Below are 19044 nucleotides of genomic sequence, written 5' to 3' on the forward strand. Positions count from 1 at the left end.
TTCTTAAAATGTTTCAATCTGTTGGTCATAGCGTTTTACCTTCAATACCTCCTTTACAGTCCTTGTTCCTTCCTTCCAACAAGCCAATCAGCTGCACAGAAAGCAACCTTCATTGAAATGGTGTTGCAATAAATACATCACCTGGGCCAGAATCGTTTTTATTTCAGAAATGTACTTTATTCATAAAAAAAATCCACGTAGTCAAAAATACATTTCGATTGTGTTCAGTAGCATAGGAGAATACAAACAATCATTGAAGTTTGACTTTATCCAAACAAAGGCATCGCTTCCTTGACCAAGAGTATATTTACATGCATTGAGGCACTGGGAGGGTCCAATAACTGATGGAGCCCCATATCACTTCAGCAGGAAGACCTCAGAGAGTGGTCTTTCCCCGCTGCACCTTGGCAGCAGCTACCCCAAGCTTTAGTGCGTCCCCCAGCATGTTGTCCTGGCCCTTGGAATGTGCCAATCTGCAATATTCGGTCGGGTGGAACTCCTTGCTCATGAAGACTGGCAAGTTTCAGGCAGGCCAAAGAGGGTCTTTCACTGAGTTGATGGTCCTCCAGGCGCAGTCGATGTTTGTTTATCTTGGTGTGCACCCCGAGGAGTAGACTGTAGAGTCCAGAGTCCCACATCATGGAGCTGCTCAGGTTGAACTTCCTCCAGACTTCCTTTACAAAGGCACATTCCGGAAGATGTGTGACAGTCTCTACCACCCCCATAGCTGTTTCGAGGGCAACGTGCGATGGGTGTTGGCAGTGATTGATCAATGCCCTACAGCTCTGACACTACTGCTCAGTTGCACACACTCTGCGGCTTACTAACCTTTGGAAGAGCTTGCAGGTGAAGGAGAGAAATCTCATGCTGCTGTTTGGAAGAGAGGAGTGGGAGGAGTCTCTCCCAGTGAAGTGACCAATCATTTAATTATCCCTTAATCCATATTACTAAATCAGATTGTAAGGTCATTGTCATATTGTTTGTGGGAGTCTACAGTGTGCAAACTGGCTACTGGATTCGCTGCATGACCTGAAAATTACTTAATTGGCTGTGAAGCACATTCTGATATCTTGAAGTCATGAGTTTAAAATGCAATCTTTTTCTTTCTTTTCATCATCAGTCCTGTTTGGGTGGACCTCTGGATGCGCATTATTCAAACACAGCACAAACCTGGGCAGTGCAGTGTGTTAGGCTATCCAGTAAACGTGGGCCATTCTGCAGAAGTGTCTGTTTTAACCCACGTTCTGTCGAACATGTATTTCTTGAGAAAGCTACTGGTCATCATAGAATCCCCACAGTGCAAGAAGAGGCTGTTTGGCCCTTCAAGTCTGCACTGACCTTTTGAAGAGCACCCCATCCAAACCCAACATCCTATCCTCTCTCCATATCCCCGCATTCACCGTGGCCAATCCACCTAGCCTGCACATCTTTGTGCTGTGGGAGGAAACTGGAGCATCCAATGGAGACCAACACAGGGCGAACGTGTACAAATTCTGCGCAGATAGTCTCCTAAAGGTGGAATTGAACCCAGGTCCCTATGAGGCAGCAGTGTTAACCACTGAGCCACTGTGCTGCCCCCTTGGATATTGCTTGGTTCTGAGAATCCTAATGTCCTCTTTTCCTCTCTCCTCCCTACTGTCTGGAGGCAGAGACCAATCTTTATTGGACCTATTAAATTGGGGTTGTTTGGTTTTTAGCTAAGGTGCACTCGAATTTACCTCTTGCTGAAAAATAAGCGCCACTTCATACGTGTAAAGACTCTGAAATATGCCCCATTCTCTCTGGTCATTTTAATCACTCTCCTTTTTTTTTATATTTCTTTTGACAGCTCTGCTGTCATCTAGACTGAGTGTAATTTAGCACAGACTAGATATTAAACCTAGTTGTTCATCCGTCTAAATTGCTGAGGCCTTTGCTTAATGGCATAATTACCTGTGGGAGAGGGAGAGAGATGTATAACTATGCTGTCTTTTTAATAATCCATACTGATTTTACTTTTAAAGTCAAATTCTGATATCAAAGTTTCCATTTTAATAAGCTGTTTCCTGCAGTGCATCTATTCCACCTGCTGCTGCCTTTTTCTATTGAACTGCCTAAGCTTAATAGCTTTCTATGAAGTCTCATTAACCTTTCTGCCCTGAAAGCTGGGCGAGGAGGAGAGGGAGAGAACCAAGTGGCATCAATTGAAGTGACTGGCGTTAAAAATACTCTGATGGAGACAGAGGTCTAATGAGCAAAATCTGTCGCCCTTTGTGCTTTAATTCTAGTAATGTCACAAGTACCTTGTGACTGAAAGCTAGCGCAAGCCCCACAATCAAATTTCCTCATGTGCTATGTTGCTTAATGGAAGCTAATATGGGAGTTCTTATTAATAGTGATAAATGTGGGTGAGAGGTATTAACGCCAATACAATAGGACAGGCAGACCAGCTGAATCCTGAAGTAGCGATTTAGATGTTACCTGGCTTCGGTTTCTGTCATTGAATTGTACAGAATCTTAAGAGCACGGGAGAACACCATTCTGCCTATTGTGACTGTACTGGCTCTTTTGGATGGCCGACTCCAATTAATCCCATTTATCTTTTTGTTTTATTCTGCAAAGATTAGCTTTTATAAATGTATATTCCCCCTCCCCCCCAACCTTTCAAGCACTGCATAGCTGATCAAAACTTAATCATTGTCATAGAGTCATGCAGCATGGAAACAGACCCTTCAGTCCAATCAGTCCATGCTGACCATAATCCCAAACTAAACTAGTCCCATCTGCTTGCACCTGGACCATATCCCTCCAAACCTTTCCTATATATGAACTTATCCAAATGTCTTTCAAATGCTGTAACTGTCCCCATCCACTACTTCCTCAGGAAGGTCATTCCACACACCAGTCACAGTCTGCTTTTTAAAAGAACATGTTACCCTCATGTCTTTTAAATCTTTCTCTTTTCAACTTTAAAAATATCCCTCCTCGTCTTGAAACCCCCCACTGTAAGGAAAAGACACCTGCCATTCACTGTCTCTATATCCCTCATGATTTTATAAACCTCAATCAGGTCACCTCTCAACCTCGAACTCCACTGAAAAACGTTCCAGCTTCTGCTTATAACTCAAACTCTCTGTTCCTGTTATATCTTTTAGAACCTACCCCAGCTTAATAATATCCTTCCTAGCTTTGAGAGGCTGGTCATGGCCCACATCAACTTTCAGGCAAATGTGAGGATTGCAGAAGCTAGAAACCAGAGTCTAGATCAGAGTGGTGCTGGAAAAGCACAGCAGGTCAGGCAACATCCGAGGAGCAGGAAAATCAACGTTTCAGGCAAAGGCCCTTTATCAGGAATAGCCCCACATCAACTCCCAGATTGCCTTGATCCCCTAAAGTTTTCCTACCAGCATAACACGTCCACAGCCGATGCAGGGGTAGGGGAACAGCACTCATCCCTGGAACATCTGGACAACAAGGACACCTACATCACACTCCTGCTCATTGACTACAGCTCTGCCTTCAACACCATTATCCCCTCCAGAGTGATCTCAAAACTGTCAGATCTGGATCTCAGCTCCGCCCTCTGCAACTGGACCCTCCGCTTTCTGACCCACAGACTGCTGTCAGTGAAGATCGACAACAGCACCTCCTCCATGATAATACTCAACACAGGAGCCCCCTCAAGGATGCGTCCTCAGCCCCCCACTGTACTCCCTGTACCCCCAGGACTGTGTTGCCAAATTTTGAATACCATCTACAGGTTAACTGATGACTCCACTGTATTAGAATAGATATCTAACAACGACAAGTCAAAGTACAGAAGGGAGATGGAGGATTTGGTGACATGGTGCAACGACGACAACCTCTCTCTCAATGTCGGCAAAACTAAAGAACTGATCATTGATTTCAGAAAGAAAGGAGGAGAATACTCCTCCCATGTACATCAACAAAACTGAGATTGTGAGGGTGGAGAGCCTCAAGTTTCTTGGAGTAACGAAAACCAACAGCCTGTCCTGGACTTTCCACATAGATGCGATGATCAAGAAGGTAGAATTTCCTCAGGCGGCTCAGGAAATGTTGCCATGTCCATGAGGACCCTCACCATCTTCTGCATATGTTACCATTGAGAGTATACTATCCGCATGCATCACGGCCTGGTATGGCAACTGCTCTGCCCAGGACTGTAAGAAACCACAGAAGGTGGTGTTGCACAGCCCAGACCGTCACGGAAGCCAGCCTTCCATCCATGGACTCGATTTACACAGCTCGCTGCCACAGAAGGTCGGCCGACATCATCAAATACCCATCGTATTCTGGTAATGATTCCCTACAACCTCTTCTATCAGGCAGAACACACACACCCGACAGGTTCAGGAATAGCTTCTTCCTGGTTGTTACTAGACTGCTGAGTGGACTCTCCAGACCCCCATAATGCTGATTTTACTTAGTGTAAGCCCTGTGCAGTGTAATCTGTATGCCTCCATTTAAGTCTTTCTGATCAACATATCCTTGCTTACAACGGTCTGCCTGTACTGCTCGTAAGCAAAGCGTTTCACTGTACTTTGCCTCATGTATGAAACAATCAATCAATAACAGTGAGACCAGAACTGGACATAGTCCTCCAGAAGAGGCCTCACCAATATCCTGTACAGCCTCAACATGACGTCCCAATTCCTATACTCAATCTGAGTAATGAAGGCAAGTGTGCGAAATGCTGCCTTGACCATCCTATCTACATGGGATGCAAACGGCAAAGAATTGCTGCAAGCATTTTTTTTTTAATTAAAAATTCTCCATCTTCCCCTTATCCAATTGCCATAAATTTGCAGCCCCCCTGACTATTGAAAATGTGCAGGTTGACTATATTATTATTGAGGGGCAGTTCTTCACAAGTTCAGATCTTGGGGAGGGATGAGTAGAAAATAGTGTGGTGAGTCGCAGTTTCAACATCGTGGATGAGGGCGAGGTGAATTTGCTTTAAGGATGCTTCCAGCAAATTGAGAAGGAAGTTGAGGAGTAACCAATGTATTTGGGCTTGATATTAGAGTCCAGTAACTGAAGCTGAGGAAAGGGTTTTCCTGGTCTTCTGCTCAAGCGTGTGAAGGAAATAATAACCTTGAGTTATTAAAATTCAAAAGTAGCTTGCTGTTTTTGAAAGCAGGATTAAGAGCCTTGGAAACCATTTTGAAATACATTCTTTTCCTTGTTTGCTAGCCTTAAGATGGAATGTGAGAAACTGGCCAGTGAAAAGACAGAGATGCAGCGACATTATGTGATGGTGAGTACAAGATTTTTATAAAATGTTGACCATCGATTCCTAAATTAGAGTAAGAAAGCACATGTTGAAAATTAATACATGAGAAATCTTGATTCGTGTGTCAGTCAAGTGCAGTAATAAACATAGTGGTAAAGTGAGCTTGTAAAAGAGCTATTTATTGTTTGTCATGTCTCTCTTTTTTAAACTCTTATTTGCAAATGACATTGCTACTGCAATCGTAAAACGTGCTTCTGTGACTTATAATGTAAAAACTTCTACTGGTCAGTTGTCCAACCATCGACGACACTGTCATGTAATTTGCTTATACTGGTCAAAACCTTTTTTTAATCTAGTATAGCAAACATAACTAAAAGGTGTAATATTGTCTTAGATTAACAATCTTAAGCCAACATAGAAAATTGAAAACTGGCTTCCAACAGCACAGTCCCATGATAGAGGTAACTTAGATCAAGAGTGCAACAGGACTCGGGCCTATTATATTTTAAGCTGTACATATAGTGAAACTTGCAGCATGATTTTATTAGAGAGAAAAGAATCTAAAGTACAGTGATGTTGGCAATAGTAGTGTAATTAGAATGTAGTGAAAGTTGAATTTTGTGCCAGAGTCTTACGATTTATTCTCATGGTTGGCTCTTCATTCCTGAATGACTTTGACACTCTCTCTTTTTCTGCTGTGACGTTTCTGACGTTTCTCAGCCTGCACTGCTATGTATGAGCCATTACACTCCCCTAGCACACCTGTCTTTCCTGATCAATGTTACCTCCCTTTCCTCAAAGTCAATTCTCATTTGATACTTGAATTCCTTCAGTGTTCATCTTAAAAGTAATTTTTTTTGGCTAAGTTTTTGGCCAACTTTATGTTTCCTTTTTTTCTTTTAGCTTAACGCCTGGTTTTTAGCTTGTGCCTTAACGTGGTATTTTTGTACATTATAGACATTGATTGACTATAGGCATTGAATGACCATGGATAAATAGATGCTGTATGATAGTTTTTGACTTCAAAACTAAATAATGTCTCTTAGAACGATTTATGGTTACTATTAAATATGAAGTAAAACATATATTTTAAACAAAATAAATAACTTATTTATGAAAATGTACAGGAGTCCCCTCCCAAATGGCAATATGGGTTTACCTACACCACGTGGATTGCAACAGTTGAAGGAGGCAGCTCATCACTGCTTTCTTGAAGGCACCAAGGATTGGGCAGTAACTGCTGGTCCATTCAGTGGCAGCCCCATCCCATGAGTGGATTTCTTTTTAAAAAAAATTAGTAGCCTAGGATTTCAGTACAACTTCTGTGTCCAGGAATTCCAATCCCAGCTATATTATGTGAACACATGAATACAAGAAGCTAAACAGGAGTATATTCTGTAACCACTAACAAATGACTCACTGTTTCTCATCCTGACCCCACAACAACCCAGGAGCAGGCATGAAACTACATGAATTGCAGACACTGGTATTCTGATCTAACTTCTTCAAATTTGCAGTTCCAAATATGCCTATTGATAAATGTCCTGATTTTAAAAGAAAAATAAGGACTTGGGACTGAGTGAAAGTGGATAAGAGCCTTTGATAAGTTACGTGGTAGTCTGCTCAATGAATAAGGATGAGCCCATGTCATTTGAACAAATCCATTCAGATGGTGGCCACTTTTCCCTCAGCCCTTTTTCTGCTTTCTGATGTTAATTGACCTGTGGTGTATTTCAAGTAACATTTTAATATGCTAGGCTAGAAATTACTGTTGTTGATTATAGATGAGTGTTAAACATGCTTGTATGACATCGTTCTGTTTGCTATTTTTAACAGGGAAGTTAACCTAATTGAAAGAGCTTCTTTGAAGCTGTCCCTGTCCCATGGGAATATTGGGCTTGGTAAATTGCCTTAAACATTAAAGTAGTATTGCCCAACAGCACAAATGCACTGCCAGCTATTGGGGCAGTAATTAGTAGGTTGCTGTTTCTGCCCCTGCATTTCTAAGTAGTTTGCTTTAGCTGCTCCTTTTCTGTTACGATGTAAAACAGAGACATACCAATCAGCAACACTGTTTGTTACAGTGGGAAGTGGTGATATGAAACGTGTTGCCTATATTTATACTGACTATTTGGACTAAATATAGTGCAGTTGAAATTTACTTCTGGACTTAAGAAATCTCCTTTGCCCCATCCTCAATTTGAGCTCCCATATATGTGCATCTACATACCTGGAGTTGGTGCAAGAAACTAGCACGAGCTGACCTTTTTGTATTCGGATAGAGCTAAATGAGGTGTTACACACACAGTTTAAAATATTCTTTACGTTTGAGGATCTCAGCTTTAAATTGATCACACTAATCTAATTTTTCTCTGGTTACTAATTGTCTTAAAGCAAAAGATTTGTAGGGAATGGAGTTAGTGGCTTGTAACCATTGGGCCGTTTTAACCTAAAGCCTGTAGCAACGTATGAGCCCTAGCAGAGCCGCTCTGTTGTATTTTGTTGTTGCATTTCTTACTTGCTGGTTTGCCCTGTTTGAATTCCGTGGGTCCAAATGTTTGGAAAGGTCTGTTCTTAATGCTCCTGCTTCATTGGTGGCCAAGTTTTAAATTGAAATATCTATGTCTGTTGGTATTGGCAAGTTGACTTGCGTGCAAATTTAATGAGAACATTCATTTTAAACTTTTTAAATGTGGTTTGAGAGTCTCCGTGGTGTGCAGTAAATTGGCAGATGAAGACTAAATGCTTGGTCTATGCTGTTCTAATTGCTCATAATGTCTATTTAATTGGACTCTGTCTCTGGAAGGGCAATGGTTTGGTTGTTGTCGGAGATTGGGCCATGTGTTTATCTAAGACTACACGATTTGGTTCCTAGTCCAAAATATCATTGACATTTTTATTTTTGATCATTGGTTACTGGATGCAGGAGTGGAAAATCCTGTCTCGTCATTTAATTTTCCTTCTGCTTGCCTGAACAGTTTAACTAAAATGTTCCTTTGGAAAGGTCTTTGCAGAATAATGAGCAATTGGCAGGAAGTCCAATGCAGTGGCCACCTCATGCTTAGGTTGTAGGGATTGGCCAAGGTTTTGGATGCCTATTGTTCTCAAAAGAGGAGGTTCTAGAATGTTTAAAAATGGGGTCAAACCTAATCTACATTGATTTGAAACCTGTGACCACCTTGCTTGTAAATTTAGAACATTTTAAAATGAATCATGTCATTCTATAGCGCTCAAAATTTAAAAATCACATCCAGATGGGAGTAAGAAAATAGGTTATTGATGTTGATGGAGCACTGCCCAATGTATCTGAAAGGAGGAACAAGTTGGTCATAAGAAGAAGGAGGATTGCACAGGCCCGATCCATAAACACAAGGCAATGGAATCAGATGGAAATAACTTTGACTTAAGAGCTCTGAGGTCTAAACAGTCTAGATGAAGTGGAACCCAAAATTGTACTTGGGTTTTCAAAAGGCATTTAACAATGTGCCAAATCAAAGCAAAAGAAGAATTTCTGGTCTAGGGATTGATGTATAGAGGAGTGGCTGTCTAATAAGCAGAAGATGGGTGTTAAAACAAAACTCATTCTTGGGCTGACAGGTTATGGAGAATGGTGTGCCTTAGGGATTAGTTTAGGGACCTTAATACTTTACAATCTATTTCCATCACTTGGATGAAGGATCAAAATGAGGTGAGTATGTAAGTTTTCTGATGATACAGAGATAGGTGGGAAAGTAAGTTGTGAACACAGTGAGGAATCTGCAAAGGGATATGCGAGTGGACAAAAACTTTAGCAGATGGAGTATAATGTGGGGAAATGTGAACTTGTGCATTTTGGCACGAGGAATAGAAAAACCCGCTTATTATATAAGCAGAGAGAAATTGCAGAACTCTGTGTACAGGAGGATCGGAATGTCCTGTTATCTTTCTTTGAAGAGAAAAAATATTTTATCAGACATGGCGTCTCTAGTAAGTTTTGCATTTATTGCCAAATGCTAAACAGCCTTGAACTGAAGAGCTTGCTAAGCCATTTCAGAGAGCAGTTAAGAGTCAACCACTTTGATGTAGATCTGGAGTCACAGTAGGCCAGACCAATGAGGTTGGTAGGTTTCCTTCCCTAAAGGACATCAAATGTTGTTGCATTACTAGTCCAGTGACATTACCTCCGTGCCACCATCTCTCCTAAAGGAGTGAATCACGATATGTTACTGTGCAGGCACAGTAAGTGATTAGGAAGACAAACATGGATAAAGTCAGTTCTGAAATAAAGCACTGCCTGTCCCTTAAATTTTTCTGATTGCTTCCACCTCCTGTTTTGACTGAGTCGCAAACTGTTTTTCCCTTTGTAGAATTTTTAATCCAGAATTTCATCCGCCAATTATTTTTCTTTGGGGAGGGGGTGGTGAAAAATTCACTGCTACGTTTCAGCTATTTTTGGAAGATGGAGAGGCAGATATGGTAATTTTCCTAAGCTTGTTGCTGTTTGCTTTGGATAATGTAAAGCATGACTAAGATGTGGCAGCAACAATCTCTCTTATGGTGTTTTTGGCAGATACTCTTAAGGGCTTTTTTAAAAAAAAATGACTGGGATAAGTAGCCTTCCAGCTGATCATGATTGACACAAATAAAAGTTAGCTCAGTATTTGTTAAAGGAGGGGTTCACGATTCCAGAGCTCAGATTGCTTTAAAAGGCAAGTGTTTTCCTTAAGACGTTAATTCTTGGCACCCTGCCAGACTTGTAAACAGAGGTGTGCAATGACGCATCAAACTACAATATGTTGTACCTTTTTATTAAAACTGGGTTTTGAAAGCAGTCTAACAGTGCCAAAAAATAAATTGCAGAAGCTTGCACTGGAGCAGTTTTCTAGTTAATTGGTCACTGGAGAAAAATGATAAATTTAGGAGGGATTTCAGAGATTGCTGGAACAAGTGTACTCATTCTTGGAAAACTCTCCAGAAGCAGTGACTGGATTCCTTATAGGATAACCGGCATGCAGCAGGGATTAGAAAGGAAACTGTACAAATCCATTCATGACCTCGCCCCTCCTTATTACTGCAACCTCCTATAATCCTCCAAGCACTCTGTTTTTCTGATTCTGGTATCTTGTGCATGGCCACAATGTCTTTGACAAAATATTTGGTCACTTGCCCAAATGTCATCATCTTCAATTTTGGTGTTTTTTTTTTTTTGCCTGATTTTAATAATCCTCCAAGCGCTGAGATGTTTTACTGCATTTAACAATATTACTACAGATACATTTACATAAATGCATGTGGCAGAGGTGGCTTGATAGTTAGGATCAAGAACTAAGTAAAGAGTCATAGAACTGCTGTCTCAATAGAGAGAGACGACTGGTGGTGGTTAAATTGCAGGGTCACCACACCTCAGGAGGAGGGTGAGGTTGAGAAGGAGGAAACTTAATGGTGGCCTCAGCTGGTACAGGAATTGACCCCTCACTGTTGGATCACAAAGCAGCCCGTCCAGCTAACTAACTCCCCAGGCAAATAGGTTGAATGTTGAGTTTGAAAACATTCCATTTGGAGTGGTGCAACATTTTGAGGTGGGATTGAAGTACACTCATGGGAATTTCCTGAGCTGGGGATTTAAAGAGCTGCCCTGCACGCGACCATTTGTTTGAGTTCCCATTTTGTGATATGAAGCTGGGAGTTACAGCCACATTCATTTGTTTTAATTTCTGTTTATTGACTTGGCTGAGTTGGTCACATTCTAATCACGTGGCCAGTCTCGTGCTCTCATAATCCAGGCAGACGCTCCTGTGCTACTGAAGAATGTTGAGTTGTTGGAGGTGTCACACTTTTTATGTATAAAAGTCTGGAACCTTTTGCTGTGTTCCACTTCCCAACTGAATTCAGTCAAACCATAGTAAAGCATGGGGAATTTTTGTGTATTTGAAATGCCCAGTGTAAATAGGGTTTCTTCAAGCTTCGTGATCTGGTTTAACAGTCTGGAAGCTGGCTCTGCCCATAACTCCTAGGCCCCAATATCGTGGTAGGCCTTTAAACTAATTGCATTGGCTTGTGACCCTTCAAGGAAATTTCTAATTTAAGCATTTTCTTCAAATCCTTGTGTACTAAAGATTTTTGAAGTTTTAACTTGCTGAGAAACTGCCTGGGGCATGCAAGTGGAACCAGTAAATAGTTCTGGCCATTTTCAGTGTTTTAATGTCAGTTGATGGAATAGCCTCAGCTCTTCTCGTCCCATGCGGGACAATGAACAGCAAGAGACTGGCCTTAGCCATGATTGATCGCAGTCTTTTGCTCCAGCTCAGGTATTGTATGGTTCTTGAAAGCAAAACCTATCACTGCTACAGAACCAACAAGTTGACAGACATTCCTCTCACTGAAATACTTTTTTTTGTATCAACCCCCAGTAGTGATTGTAACGAGGTCAGCCAGGTGGACCTCATAGAACATGAGTTCCCTGATTTAGGCTGTTACCTGCTTTAAGCAGGGAGGCCTAGCTGACAGGATGTAGACAAGGGTCGGGAGTGTGGTGCTGGTTGAACATAGCAGGTCAGACAGCATCCGAGGAACAGGAGAATCAACGTTTTGGGCAAAAAGTCCTTCATCAGGAAGGCTTTTGCCCGAAACATTGATTCTCCTGCTCCTCGAATGCTGCCTGACCTACTGTGCTTTTCCAGCACCACACTCTTTGAATCTGATCTCCAGCATCTGTAGTCCTCACTTTCTCCTATTGACAGGGGTGCCAGCTGTTCTGCTCACTCTAGGAGCCAGCTCTGAACTAGCTGGGTCAGTATCACGTACTATGCCATGTAAATAAAGGGTGACTTGGTAAGGGTCGAAAAATGTTGCCCAAAACGTTAATTCTCCTGTTCCTCGGATACTGCCTGACCAGTTGTGCTCAACCAGCACCACACTGTTGACCCCTGTCTATAACCTGGATTTATTTCAAACCCATTTGGCTATATCACTGCAACTGTACCAAGTTGCCAACATCAAGTTTGTCAATCAATGTTTTGAATTGTGTTGGAGGGGTCAGAGAAAATACTTGCATTCTAAGATAATGAACCATTACATTAGTCCTTGGGCGGTATTATATTTTTTAAGTTATGCAAATGAGTCTGAATGTTGACTTTGGAAAATGAGTGATCTTTGTATCCAAAGCAGATATTTTTCTGTTTTTATGGTGCAAGTCCCATTTTGCGTGCTTCTGTTTCAGGGTGGAGATTAATAATTGAGTGAAGAAGTCTAAGTAGACTCCTAGAGCTGTACAGCAGGAAAATGGACCCTTCGGTCCAACTGATCCATGCTGACCAGATATCGTAAATAAATCTAGTTCTGTTTGCCAGCATTTGGCCCGTATCCCTCTCAACCATTTCTATTCAGATACCCATCCGGATTCCTTTTAAATATTGTAATTATACAAGCCTCCACCACTTCCTCTGGCAGCTCATGCCATTCACACATCTCCCTCTGTGTGACAAAGTTGCCCCTAAGGTCGCTTTTAAATCTTTCCTCTTTAACCTTAAACCTATGCCCTCTAGGTTTGGACTCCCCCACCCCGGGAAAAGACCTTGGCTATTCATCCTATCAATGCCCCTTATGATTTTATAAAACTCTAAAGTGCCCCCTCAATCTCTGATGCTCCAGGGAAAACAGCCCCAGCCTATTCAGCCTCTCACTATAGCTTAACCCCTCCAAACCTGGCAACATCCATGTAAATCCTATCTGAACCCTTTCAAGTTTCATAACATTCTTCCTATAGCAGGGAGACTAGAATTGCAAGCACTATGCCAATAGTGGTCTAACCCGTGTCCTGTACAGCCACAACATGACATCCCAACTCCTATAGTCAATGCTCTGACCAATTAAGGAAAGCATTAAAGCATTCTTCACTATCCTACCTACCTAAAAGCTCTATTTTCAAAGAACTATGAACCTGCACTCCAAGGTCTCTTTGTTCAACAACACTCCCTAGGACCTTACCATTAAGTGTATAGACCCTGCCCTGGTTTGCCTTTCAAAAATGCAGCACCTCACATTTTTCTAAATTAAACTCCATCTGCCACTCCTTGGCCCATTGGCCCATTTGATCAAATCCCATTTCACTCTGAGGTAACCTTCTTTGCTGTCCACTTCCTCTCCAACTTTGGTGTTATCTGCAAACATACTAACCATACCTCCTATGTTCACATCCAAATTGTTTATATAAATGATGAAAGACAGTGGACCCAGCACCGATCCTTGTGGCACACCACTGGTTACAGGCCTCCAGTCTGAAAAGCACCACCCTCTGCCTTCCTTCGAGCCAGTTCTGTTTCTAAATGGATGGTTCTCCCTTTCTTCCATGTGTTCTAACCTTAGTAATCAGTCTACCATGACGAACCTTGTCTTCTGTTGAAATTTTCTGTTTCCTTTCCCCAGAATGTTGGGGTGAGCATGGTATGGGGTATCAAATACACCAGGTCTACCATGAGAACATGTGCCATTATCACCTGGCAATCATTCAGTAATGAGCTGACAGTGGAGCATTGGTAGAGCCTCTCAGCTAATCACAGGCCTTGGCACTGGCATCGCAGGATATTAAAAGGTATCTTCCAATTGGACGCTGGAAGCTTCTGTGTCCTAAAGCCCCTGCAAGGATCTAATGATGAGAAGTAACTTTCTCATTTCTTCTTGAGAGTGTTCAAGATGTTGGAGATGAGGGCAGGAGTGTGGCTTTTGGAGACCGTCTGCTTGTCCAGCCATTTAAACTTCCAATTGTCCTTTGGAGCATTTGGAGAATCCAATCCAGAAGGCAGGGCGTCCTGATTTCCCAGTCAGGTAATTAACCAGCATTCCCATTGCTGAAAAGGAATATCATTGAGGAAGTGATGAATCAAATTTACAAGGATGTTGCCAGGGTTGGAGGATCTGAACTACAGGGAGTGGCTGAACAGGCTGGGGCTTTTCCCTGGAGCCTCGGAGGCTGAGGGGTGACCTTATAGAGGTTTACATAAATTGAGGGGCATGGATAGGATAAATAGGCAAAGTCTTTTCCCTGGGGTCGGGGAGTCCAGAACTAGAGGGCATAGATTTAGGGTGAGAGGGGAAAGATATAAAAGAGACCTAAGGGGCAACTTTTTCATGCAGAGGGTGGTACGTGTATGGAATGAGCTGCCAGAGGAAGTGGTGGAGGCTGGCACAATTGCAACATTTAAGAGGCATTTGGATCGGTATATGAAAAGGAAAGGTTTAGAGGGATATGGGCCAGGTGCTGGCAGGTGGGACTAGATTGGGTTGGGATATCTGGTCGGCATGGATAGGTTGGACCGAAAGGTCTGTTTCCATACTGTACATCTCCATGACTCTATGACTCTATAAGGCTTTTAAGTGATGAATTAATGGGTACTTAAGAGCCTTAATTGTTGGTTAGAAGGTCATCAGTTGCACGATCTCCCTCAGAATGTGAGTGCGTGGCCTGAAGTAGGTGAATTTCTCTCTCCAGGGCCAACTCTCCCCATTATTTCTCCTTGCCACTTCCAGGGTGTGGGAAAACCACGTCCTTAGTGTAGGCTGATTGCCTTGCCTCAACCAATTTTGTATGTAATACTTCAACTTGAAGAAATGCATACTTTACGGAAACATAGGAACTGGACAATTTAGCCCCTTACATATTGTGCTATTCAATGAGATCATGGCTAACTTGTAAAATGTGCCATCATGATGATGCCTTTAGATGCTATTTAGCTGATGTGGTATTGAAAAACCTCATGAGAAAGTAATGCTTTCAAGTTTGTTAACACATCACTTCCATCCCTCCACTGTGTGAGTTATGGTGACGTTATTATGTTCCCAACTAAGGCCAAGTCAGATCCCAGAGTGAGACCTAGTCCAATAAACTGTTCATGTTTTTTTTGCTATTTGTTTACAGTGCTGGTCAGTTGCAAGAAGCTGCCAATGGCAATTAACAAAAGAGCACACAAGGTGATTAGACAGGGCGGAGCGAAAGTGATAACAGTATTATGCGATGCAGGAATGGTTACCCTCTCTTCACTATTGATTTGTTGTCATGGCTGTAATTCGGGGGAGGAGGGAAATGTGAAGAACTACAGTGCTAGAAATCTGAAACCAAATCAAATTTCTGGAAAACATCAGGTCTGGCAGCATCTGTGGAGAGAGAAAGCAGAGTTAATGTTTCCAGTCCAGTGACCCTCCTTCAGTTCTGAAGTCTTTCCAGCAATTTCTGATTTTGTTTATGGCTGTAATTGATTTTATTTTGGTAAATTGCTACATTCTCTTGATGCTATTTTGATAGTTAATATCTGTCCTTGAAATCCCTTGAAACAAACTGCTAATACAGCTCACTTAAGTCTGAACATGGGTTCCTCAAACTCCTCTTTCACAGTGGTCTTGTTTCTTGAGTTTTGCTCTTACTGACTGTAAACCACTTCAGGATTTTTTTTCTTCTGCAGTGACTGTTTTGCAGACTGCTAAATAGCACTGCTGCTGTTAAGGACTTTTTCCTCTCTGAATTGTCTGCTTTTCTGTGAAAGAAAATGCACAGACATTTTTTTTCTAAATTATCTTGTTTCTGTCTCTGTTTGCCTTTATCATAGGACACCTTTTTGCTAAGAAACGGCCCTCTTTTTCTGTTTTGCAGTCTTCTTACCAATGCTCTGAACTATTGACCTCATAATTTTTGAAGACCACACTTAGATATATGGATACAAACTTCAGACATCCCTAAAACCCATTTGCAGAACTCCACAATGAAACCTTAACCATGTTGTTCCCCTCTAATGCACTCTGTATAGAAACACAAAACAGACATTAAGCCAAAGCTGAGGACCATTTTTCTATTTTAGAACCCTAGTTTCCAAATAATTACATATCTTGAATCATCTTCATAATATATCAAATGTTTACACCTGATTAAATTCTGTAATAGGTAGGGATGAAGCGTTGTGCAGCAGAATGCATATCACTCAGCATAGGTGTTGCAAACACTGATTTTTCTGAAAATAACAAATATTCTGGAAAATAATTCCCCTGGAGTGTAATATACTTGTCCAACCGCTAAGCTTTAAAGGAAATCCTGCTGCTAAGAAGGATCTCTTGGGGGCACTGGATGGAACTATGCACTTAACTAATCTGTTTCCTGGACTTGGCTTTTAATTTGATTTAGTTCTCAAGGAAAGTGCCAGCACCTTTTTGGGATGTGATGAACCAGGGCTCATTAAGCGTATTCTGAAAGGAAGAAATCTGAAATTTCAAAAGTTTTTCTTTTAGGTTTTTTAAGAAAAAAATGACTTCACAATATGGTCCTGGACTTTGTGCAGAACTGAGTTTGTCAATTCAGCCTCAGGTGGTGAATCATTTTAAATCATTGCGTAGACCACTTTTAGGGCTGAGATGAGGCCAATGTTAAAGTGTAGTGATCCTGTGGAATCCTTTACCACAGATGCCTGTGGAGGCCAAGCTACTGAATATATTCAAGAAGATAGATTTTGCTTGTGTTTGTTTTTCAAAAAGACGTTAAATGGTACAGGGAGGAAGCAAATAGCCTAATCCAGCTCCCACATTGCATTTTTATAGACACGCCCACCTACATACCCCTATTGCTTTCGTTGACTACTTTTATATAATGCTGTTAGAAAGCATCAGCCTCCATCTTTTAAGTTTGTAACAAGCAACTACAGAACAAACATGTTTATGGATTGTGTTTTTGAAATTGCTTGTCAGTTCCCATTCACTGGGCACAGGAGAAGCATGAAGATTTGAGGTTTGATCCCTTTTAGTTCCTCACTTTCTCCATACAGGTAGTGAAAGCTGTGGGGGGGCAGGGTTGGTGGTGGTAGGAGACTGGTCTTGGGTCCTGCTGGTTGTTTATTATTAACAACTGTGAGGGTGGGTTTTGGGGATGGAGACTTGAGTTCAAGAGAAAATCTGAAACCAGTGGCAAAAATGGCATTAGTAATTATTGAAACATTACGCACAGGGTGGTTCGTGTGTGGAATGAACTCCCTGAGGAAGTGGTGAATGTGGGCATAGTTACAGCATCTAAAAGTCATTTAGATAGGTACATGAAAATGGAAAGATTTGGAGGGATATGAGCCAGGAGCAGGCAGATGGGGTCTAGTTTAGTTTGGGATTACATTTGGCATGGACTTGTTGCATTGAAGGATCTGTGCTGTATGACTGTACAAGATTCTAAAAGGACTTGACAGGATAGATGTTGAGAAGATGTTTCTCCTAATGGGGAAATCTTAAACCATGAGACATAGTTACAAAATAAGGGAGTATTCCTTTAAAACTGAGATGCGAAGAAATTTCTTCTCAGGAAGTGGAGTGAATGTCAGGATTCTGTACCCCAGAGAGTTGTGGAGGCTAGGTCACTGAAAATATTTAAGGAGGAAGTAGATATATTTTTTGAAACATCAGGGTGTTGGTGGCTAGGAGGAGCTGACACAAAAATGGAGGTGAGACCTTGGGCAGATCAGTCATGACCTTGTTGAATGACAGAACAGGCTTGAGGGACCGAATGGCCTACTCCTGTTTATGTTCTTGTGTTCAAACCTCTTGGTAACTGTAATGACCCTAAATCCAATATTCTGAAGAGCTGGGAGGAGTACTGAAACTGGACCCCAGTGTGACTTAGCTCTGAAAACAGATTCCTTAATCTGATGACGGTAGTTACATTCATCTCTCGGTTGCACACAAACTGCTGATTTATGCAAATATTTGAGTAAATAGAAACCGTTGCTGAACTCATGTCATGTTTCCTAAATTAAATGGGTTGACCAGTGGTTAAAATCTTTCCATTTGAAGAGTTTGTAGATTACCCCCCCCCGGTGTTGCGTTGATACAGTTTCTGTGGCTTTCATTTTGAATGTTTGTAGCTTTGCTAATATGTGGTTTTGTTTTATTTCAGTACTATGAAATGTCATATGGCCTCAATCTTGAGATGCATAAACAAGTAAGTACAAGAGGAAATGAAAGCCTTTGATGAGGTTAATGAATGGAATAATTGCCTGTCATCTGCAGTTCACACACGAAACCAAGAGTATGTGGGTAGTATGAATATAAATCAGTATTTGGTTTTGCAATTCCTCCCCCAAAGCTTGGCCTGCAAGGCCTAGATGTTCACAGATGGCTGTTTCACATTCATTGTGGAAGAATTGTGTTTTTGTAATGATAGGAAACAGTTTTTCTGGTAATTGTGGAACAGATGGAAGGCAGTGGGGTTAAAGAGGGAAGCAGGGGGCGGTAGAATAGAAAATCAAGTCAGCAAATTGTCGCCAGTGACCCCTTTAACCTAAGGGGAAGGTGGTGAAAGAATCTGTTTTCTAATCGCTGGTATTTTTAAGTGCAGAATGTAATTTTTATTTGCATCATGTCTTCATTTGGTCAGGTGAAGAATTGATATCTGTACTGTCTTTTTTTTGTGTATGCAGAAAAGATTGCTTGTGTTTTCCAGCACTCTCTCTTCTCTGATGAAAGGGAGAGTGGTTTCCTCTCTACTGGCCATCTGCATTCTTGATGCTTAAGTCAAGATGATGAATGTTGACAACTTATTAGGCCCGTTCTTGGTGACCACCACTTGACAGTTATCTACATTCAAGCAGGAATTCTGGGATAATGGTGAGGGGTAGACTCCACGACTCATTTAACATTGATTTGGGAAGGTGATAGCAATATGGAATCCAATCATCCCCTTTTTCTTGCCAAAACCCTTTGCTTTTCCCTGTCTAGTTTATCTAAGATCCTTTCTCTCAGCGCAGTCCAGACCCAAATGGTGGAGATTTTGGTTGGTTTAATTTGCAACCTTGTGCCAATTCTGTAATGAAACA

At 41.6% G+C, this 19044-nt stretch overlaps 1 protein-coding gene across 3 annotated transcripts in view; it reads left to right on the plus strand.

Annotated features, from left to right (window-relative positions):
- Nucleotides 1–19044, plus strand: part of LOC122565380 (transducin-like enhancer protein 1) — a 162208-nt gene that overhangs the window by 16726 nt on the left and 126438 nt on the right. For 2 of the 3 annotated variants that reach the window (XM_043721296.1, XM_043721295.1), the window contains exons 3-4: nt 5194–5257; nt 18126–18170. The exons of the other annotated variant lie outside the window; for it this stretch is intronic. In XM_043721296.1, the coding sequence (XP_043577231.1) occupies nt 5194–5257; nt 18126–18170 (109 nt within the window). The remainder of the gene's footprint in view (nt 1–5193; nt 5258–18125; nt 18171–19044) is intronic. 3 annotated transcript variants of the gene reach the window in all.

This window comes from Chiloscyllium plagiosum, chromosome 31 (assembly GCF_004010195.1).
Source record: "Chiloscyllium plagiosum isolate BGI_BamShark_2017 chromosome 31, ASM401019v2, whole genome shotgun sequence".
NCBI classification, from domain to species: Eukaryota; Metazoa; Chordata; class Chondrichthyes; order Orectolobiformes; family Hemiscylliidae; genus Chiloscyllium; species Chiloscyllium plagiosum.